At 43.6% G+C, this 7824-nt stretch overlaps 1 protein-coding gene across 1 annotated transcript; it reads right to left on the reverse strand.

Annotated features, from left to right (window-relative positions):
* Positions 1–791: 791 nt before the first annotated feature.
* LOC143624670 (uncharacterized) lies at positions 792–2565 on the reverse strand. The gene is made up of 2 exons (XM_077095241.1): positions 1834–2565; positions 792–1217 (listed from the first exon to the last, which is right to left on the reverse strand). Exons 1-2 carry the CDS (start codon positions 2563–2565, stop codon positions 792–794), a joined length of 1158 nt encoding a protein of 385 aa, XP_076951356.1.
* Positions 2566–7824: the final 5259 nt, after the last annotated feature.

A 7824-nucleotide genomic window follows, 5' to 3' on the forward strand; every position in this document is an offset into this window, starting at 1 on the left:
CTATGCATTATCGAATTTTCAGCTTCACCATCCCCCCTCAAGATGAGAACCATTTTCAGCTTCACCACCCCCCCTCAAGATGAGAACCCACAAGGTTTATGACTATTAGGTATATTAATAATAATCAGGGGAACCTTTCAAGGCTAGTTGGGCCTACCGACACATCCCAAATTAGGTGCGCTTTCTATTTTTTTTATCTTATATATATTAGTAGTTTTGAACAACCAATTTCCAATTTTTCTATCATCTTCCATTTTGTTGCAAAACATTAATTCAAGGGACATTTTTTTTATTTATTTTTTATATAAATATATACTTTTTTTAATTTTTTTAATTTTATTATTTTTTTAAACTATCTAAAAAACGCCAGTTTCCCATCCCCACACTTAAATTTCACATTGTCCTCAATGTGAGACAGGAAAAAGACAAAAATAAAGCAGAAATAAAATAAAACAAAAAATAAATAAATAAAGAAAATGGAACAGACTCCCCTGGTAATAAGGCAGTGATCTTCATAAGTCAAGTTCCAATAAAGCGACCGTATAGCATTTCATTCGCGGCCGCGGCCTTTGGGTACCCTCCTAAAATCAAATAATTTCAGAACGCCCCCGTCCGAATGGAGACTGAGTACGAACGATAACATCCAAACCTACAGAACAAAGCTCAAAGCACCCAAAGCAGACATCAAACAAACTCTAAAACTTAAAACTGACTCAAAATACAAGAATAAAAGAAAACAAATAAAAACATATACAAACTCTTCACTCGGCATTACCCGAGTCCTATCCCTATCAAGCAGTCAACCAAGGGATGTCGAGGAAAAACGCGTCTTCCTCAACCGAATCAACCGGCCCACCAATATAATGCTTCAACCTATGGCCGTTTACCTTCCACGAGCTCCCATCAACATCTCGAATTTCAACAACACCATGCGGGAACACCTCTTTGACCGTATACGGTCCTACCCATCTCGATCTAAGTTTACCTGGAAATAACTTCAGACGGGAATTATAAACCAACACTCGATCCCCACACTTAAACTCTTTCACCTTCTTCAACTTCCGATCGTGCAACGCCTTCGTACACTCCTTATAACTCCACGATCTCGCGTACGCCTCATCTCTCAACTCCTCAACCTCATGAATTTGCAGATACCGGTTTTTCACAGCTTGGGTTAGGTCAAGATTAACGGATCTCAACGCCCAATACGCTCTGCTCTAACTCAACCGGTAGATGACACGCTTTCCCGTAAACCATCCTAAGGGGTGTGGTCCCAATAGGCCTTTAAAAAGCTATGCGGAAAGCCCAAAGCGCATCATCCAACTTATCGGACCACTCCTTGCGGTTCTTGCCGATAGTTTTCTCTAGAATTTGCTTAACGCCTCGATTTGCGTTCTCCACTTGCCCACTCGTCTATGGGTGATAGGCGGTGGACAAACGATGGGTGACCCCATCCCGTGCCAACGTCTTCTCCATCTGGGCATTGCAGAAATGCGTGCCCCTATCACTGATCAAGGCCTTGGGAGTACCAAACCGACAGAACAACCTCTTCAAGGATCCCACTACAACTCGGGCGTCATTAGTGGGAAAGGCTTGAGCCTCAACCCACTTGGAAACGTAATCGATAGCCACGAGAATGTATCGGTTCCCTCGAGAAGAAGGGAACGGACCCATGAAATCAATGCCCCAAACATCGAAAACCTCACAAACCTGAATAGGGTTTGGGGCATCATGGGACGAGATGTTACCAGTGCGCTGACATGCGTCACACTATCTAACAAACTCGTGTGAGTCTTTGAAAATCGATGGCCAATAAAAACTGGAATCTAGAACTTTCCTCGCAGTGGAAGACGGACCATGGTGGCCTCCAGTCAAACCCTCATGACAATGTCTAAGAATCTCACGGCCCTCTTCCCTACTCACACACCTCCTCAACACTCGATCGACGCCTACACAAAACAAATACGGTGAATCCCATATGTAATGGCTGGCATCTGCGAAAAACTTCCTCCTCTGCTGATAACTCATGCCCTTGACCACCACTCCTTCGGCCAGATAATTCGCAATGTCGGAGAACCTTGGCAGACCCTCCTCTTCAGCACTCACATACAAAACTTGCTTGCTCTCATATCTCACTCTCACCATCATCAACGACTCGTGGGGAAACCTATCCCCGATAGTGTCCTCTCTAATCTCCTCTCTCTTCGGATCCTCCAAACATGACAAGTGATCCGCAGCAACATTCTCCGCTCCCTTTTTATCTCTAATCTTAGTATCGAACTCGGAAAGCAAGAGAATCCATCGTATCATACGAGGTTTGGCATCTTTCTTGGCGAACAGGTATCGCAATGCCGCATGATCAGTATAAACGATGGTTTTGGACAGCACGAGATAAGAACGGAATTTGTCGAACGCGAAGACTACTGCTAGAAGCTCCTTCTCGATAGTCGTGTAATTCTCCTGAGCATCATTGAGGGTCTTGCTCACGTAATAGATAGGGTGAAAGTGCTTGTCCTTTCGCTGACCTAAAACAGCACCGACTACAAAATCACTAGCGTCGCACATGAGCTCGAAGGGTAAGCTCTAGTCGGGTGCTACTAAGATAGGGGAATTAACCAACTGCCCCTTGAGAAACTCAAACGCCTTCAGACAATCAGCATCAAAGTCGAATGTGATGTCCTTCTCTAGAAGGCAAGTCATGGGCCGGGTGATCTTAGAAAAATCTTTGATGAACCTACGATAAAAACCCACATGCCCGAGAAAACTACGAACGGATTTCACACTAGTCGGTGGAGGAAGTCTATTGATGGTGTCGATCTTAGCTCTATTAACCTCAATACCGTCTCACGAAATCTTGTGCCCGAGCACAATGCCTTCAGTCACCATGAAGTGGCACTTCTCCCAGTTTAGCATCAACTTCGTCTCTATGCACCGCTTCATCATCCTCTCAAGATTAGAAAGACATTGATCAAAGGAGTCCCCATATACCAAAAAATCATCCATGAAGACCTCCATGGAACTCTCGATCAGGTCCTGGAAAATAGCTACCATGCAATGCTGGAATGTAGCCGGAGCATTACATAACCCGAAAGGCATACGTTTGTACGCGAAGGTACCGTATGGGCATGTAAATGTGGTCTTTTCCTGATCCTCATGTGCGACCGGGATATGGAAATAACCTGAAAATCCATCAAGAAAACAGTAAAACTGTCGTCCCCACTAACACTCCAACATCTGATCGATGAACAGATGAGGAAAGTGGTCTTTCCTAGTAGCATCATTAAGCCTCCTGTAGTCGATGCAAACCCGCCAACCTATGACTGTCCTGGTCGGAATAATCTCATTTCGTTCGTTAGTAACAACTGTCATCCCTCCCTTCTTAGGGACGACCTGAACGGGGCTCACCCATGAAGAATCAGAGATGGGATAGATCAGGCCAGCGTCGAGGAGTTTGATAACCTCCTTCTTGACCACCTCCGACATGTTAGGGTTGAGCCTCCTTTGAGATTGGATTACAGGCTTGTACTCATCCTCCATGAGTATCCTGTGCGTGCAAAAGTTCGGGCTGATGCCCTGAATGTCCATGAGTATCCACGCAATAGCCTGTTTGTGTGCCTTGAGCACATCAACCAACCTCGACTTCTCATCATTCATCAATCGAGAAGAAATGATGACGGGCAAATCGGCCTCACTTTCCAAGAAAGCATACTCCAAATGAAGAGGTAGCTCTTTAAGCTCAAGGGACGGTGGTGCCTCAATCGATGGTCTCTCATTCGGTTCATCGGTGCTATCGGCAACCGTGAACACCTCGGGGTATTCAGGAGGTGAGCTAGAAAGAATGCTCAAGTCATGCTCTGAGGGAACATCGACCTCGTCCTCCTGATTGAGCAAATCTGCTCCAGAGATGTAGTCAAGACAGTGCTCGAACTGAGATATGAATGTGTCAAGAAAGTAAACGGAATCTTCCTGACTACTGAAGTTCCTCATCGATTTGACAACATCGAAGGTGACGTTCTCCTCCCCTACACGAAGTGTAATTTTTCCGTCGAAGACGTCAATAAGCGCTTTAGCAGTACGCAGGAAGGGTTGTCCCAAAATGAGCGGGACATGATCGTCAGCCTCCATGTCAAGAATAACAAAATCCACTGGGAAAACGAATTTATCGACTTTAACGAGTACGTTTTCCATGATTCCCCACGGATATTTGACCGAACGATCGGCCAAGGATAAACTCATGCACGTTGGAACCGGCTCGCCTAGGTCTAGCTTTTATAGAGAGAATGTGGCATTAGATTTATGCTAGCACCTAAATCGGCCAATGCGTAGCTCTCAGTCGAGCTTCCAGAAAAACACGTAATCGTGAACTAACCCGGGTCTGCTAATTTCTCCGGCAGCTTGTTCTAGACTACCGTAGAGCATCCTTCATTTGGACATACTGTCGAAAGCCCCTCCAGCTTCTTCTTGTTCGAAAGAAGATCTTTTAAGAATTTAGCATATTTGGGCGTATGCTGGAGTGCCTCGACAAACAGAAGATTGATTTTTAACTGTTTAAACATGTCCAAGAAATGCCCATATTCCTCCACATACTTCTGCCGCAAAAGAAGGGCAGGATACGGAACTCGAGTAAGATCGACTTTGGGATTCTTCTTCTCTTCAATCTTCTTCTCAGCAACCTTCTTCGTAGGAGACTCGCCATTTGACGCGGTACTTCCTAGGGCTCGCCTCTCGTGCGTCCTCACAGGAGCCTCCATCTCTATCTCCTCGTCCACCGGCTCCTCATCATCTGCCGGTGGCTGCTCTCTATCGCCTCCTCTGCCACTACGGGTGGTCACCGCATTCAACTGTGCCTTCGGGTTAAGCTCGGTGCTGCCCTGAAACGCTCCTACCTGCTTATTAGGTAGCATATGCTTCATCATCTCATCCATCTTTCGAGACATCTCCAAAATTGACGACTGCTGATTCTTCAATAAGGTGTCGTGCTCAGCCAGTCTATTCTGTGTGTTATTATCTCTATCAATAAGGTGGGAAAGCATGGTAGATTGCTTAGATAGAAACTCCTTAAGATCCGGGTCCATACCACTGCTCTTCCCCGCACTTGAACTCCCTGCCACCTCTGTATCTCTAACCTGACTTTGCTCCTGCCTCAGCTGAAAGCCCTGAGCATTACCTCCCGACCTCCAACCATAGTTGGAGTTGCTCCTCCATTTGGGGTTCCGTAGGCATTCCGTCCTCTATTCTGATTTCCCAAGTAGTCCACCTGCTCCTGCTGATCAACTGGACAATCAACTGTGCCGTGCCCTCCTCGGCAGATCTCGCACCTATTAACGACCTTCTTCAAGTCCTTAATTTCCCTCTGAATTGCCTCTAAGGCAGCCGTGATGCTAGTTTCATTCGAGGCTTGATGGAAGCTTCGAGTGGAAGAAGTGTTGGTTTTGGAAGTACCTCAGGCGGACGATCCCTGTTGCTCGGCTAGGGCGAAACTCTCAAACATCAACTCACACTCATCTATATCCAGCTTCTCTAACATGTCCCCTCCAGCTAACGTGTTGAATCTTTGCTGCATCTTAAAAGTCAGGCTGTTATAGAATTTCTCGACTATGGCCCATTCGGACAGACCATGCTGGGGGCATCTACTTAGAAGATTATGGAACCTTTCCCAAGCCAAAGGGTATGACTCGTCAGGGTCCATGCGGAAGGAGTAGATATGATCACGAAGTCGCGAGGATTTAGATGGCGGAAAATACTTCTTTAGAAATCTATCTTGAAGTTCGTCCCAGGTAGTGATGGACCCAGGGGAAAGGTTTTCCAACCACGATGAAGCTCGACCCTCTAGAGAAAATGGAAAAAGATGAAGGTAGATAGAAGCACGAGTGGCGTTGGCGATATGAAAAGTGTCGCAGATGCGAGTGAATTTGTTTAGATGGCCCGGCGTGTCCTCGTCTTCAAGTCCGTGAAATGGGGACGAATTAGTAATAGAATTCATGACGTTGGGCGGAATATGCCAGTTATTAGCATCAGGCATCGCTGGACGTGTGATAGCAGACCATCTCCCCATAACTCCCTCATTCACTCTCGAGTGAACCGTACGCCTAGGGGGAATAGCGTCTCCCATATCTAAAGTGGAATCTGAAACGTGTACCTTGCTTTCGTGTAGAGCACGTGTAATCTCCCGAAGCTCCCTACGGCGCTCACAAAAATCTGACTCGAGTTTGTCAGAAACTATGAACTCTGGTGGTCCTAGCGAACGAGTACGTCGCATACGCTGTAAAACAGATAAAATAGTAAGAACCCCAAGCTTATCCCTAAAGCACACGAAGCACAGATAGCAATTAAGTAGTAAAATAAAATAAAATCTAATTAATTAAACTAAAACTAAAAAACAAAGAAAAGCAAATAGAATCTAATTCGCCAATTACCAAGTGTCCCCGGCAACGGCGCCAAAAAATTGATGTGCCTAAAAGTGGTATATAAAAATAATGCTATTAATCAACCAAGCACAACGAGTAATAGAAACCTAGAATACCCTAAACCAAACCACTAGCAACAGGCAAGTGAACCTATCGGGTGTAGAATAGCTATGGGAAGTCCGGGAATATCGAACCCTAGAGACACTTATTAAATTAACGAAACAAGATTCTAAAAGCTAATTAAACTAATAATTTAGAAAAAGATTATTTTTGGATTTATTTATCTATTTTATTTTAAAACTAATAATTATTTAAACTAAATTAATTTAACTAATTTGAACTAATAAATTAAACTTAAAAACTTTAAAACTTAGACAAAGACAATAATGAGAAAGGCGTTTACCTAGGTTTGAAATCCTATTTGTGAATCTTGGATGCTTATCGGCTATGGAAACTGTGATGGAACCGGGATCTAAAGATATGACGCCCTAGACATCCTAGTGGATCCCTGATCATTATCTGGGTGTCACCTAAAAGGATTACCTAAGGGACGTATGACGCAAACCGGTTGGTTGGATTACCTCTCAGTCTCTCCAACAATATTAAAGTACTCTAATGACTAGATCACCTCTCAGTCTCACTAATCACAATACATCCGGGAGTGTAAGGGACGTAAGGAGTAACCTAAAGATGCTCAAAAAGACATAGGATAGCAAAAATCAAAAGACAATAAGGGGAAATCCACTCTCGTGTAATCTATGCCCAAACTGCCTAATGAATAAAACAACCCCAACTATCTATTACCTCTCAGTCTCAAGATAGGTAGAACACTTAAAATCTCTAAACCCTCAAACAATAGTTCCTATGGATTATGTCGACTATAAACTAGTTACGAACACACAGTAGGTAACCTAATATGCGTCTACACAATGAAAGACTTTCACAAAGACACATATGGAACAACTGAATAAAAGTAAATTAATAATAAGTATGCATATTCATCTTAAAAGCATCAAAAAGTCTATTACAATAATATTAGTCCAACACCAATAACCCAATACCAACAAGCAAACCAAAAGTTCAACAAATATTCATTCGAAGCCTAGGCAACTAAAAAGTTTTAGCTAATAAACATTCTCAAAACAAGAAAATAATAAATTGGTTCAACTAGGTTCTTAATAAAAATAATAAAATTAAAACAAGTGAACCGTGTTTATATGAGTAGGTATGAACCCGAACCCCTCCGAAGAAACTGACTTGCGGCTGTCTCGTCTTCTCAATTAATATATCTATTTGCGGCTCCCCAGATCAATCACATATATGGCGGTGCTCCTGTTTCTTTCGTGACTCTCAAACAACTAAGAAAGAAAGAAGAATCTTTCTTTTAATTGCTGCTCCTATGTGCTTCTGTCTCTTC

The sequence above is a fragment of the Bidens hawaiensis genome, unplaced genomic scaffold, assembly GCF_021521415.1.
Source record: "Bidens hawaiensis isolate Kalapana, Puna unplaced genomic scaffold, B.hawaiensis_p1.1 tig00003902_1, whole genome shotgun sequence".
Classification (NCBI taxonomy): Eukaryota; Viridiplantae; Streptophyta; class Magnoliopsida; order Asterales; family Asteraceae; genus Bidens; species Bidens hawaiensis.

Coding starts and splice junctions, on each gene's coding strand:
- LOC143624670 (XM_077095241.1), bottom strand. CDS start 2,565: ATGTGCGACGCTAGTGATTTTGTAGTCGGTGCTGTTTTAGGTCAGCGA. Junction 1,218..1,833: donor CGTCTTCCACTGCGAGGAAA/GTTCTAGATTCC, acceptor CGGTTGAGTTAG/AGCAGAGCGTATTGGGCGTT.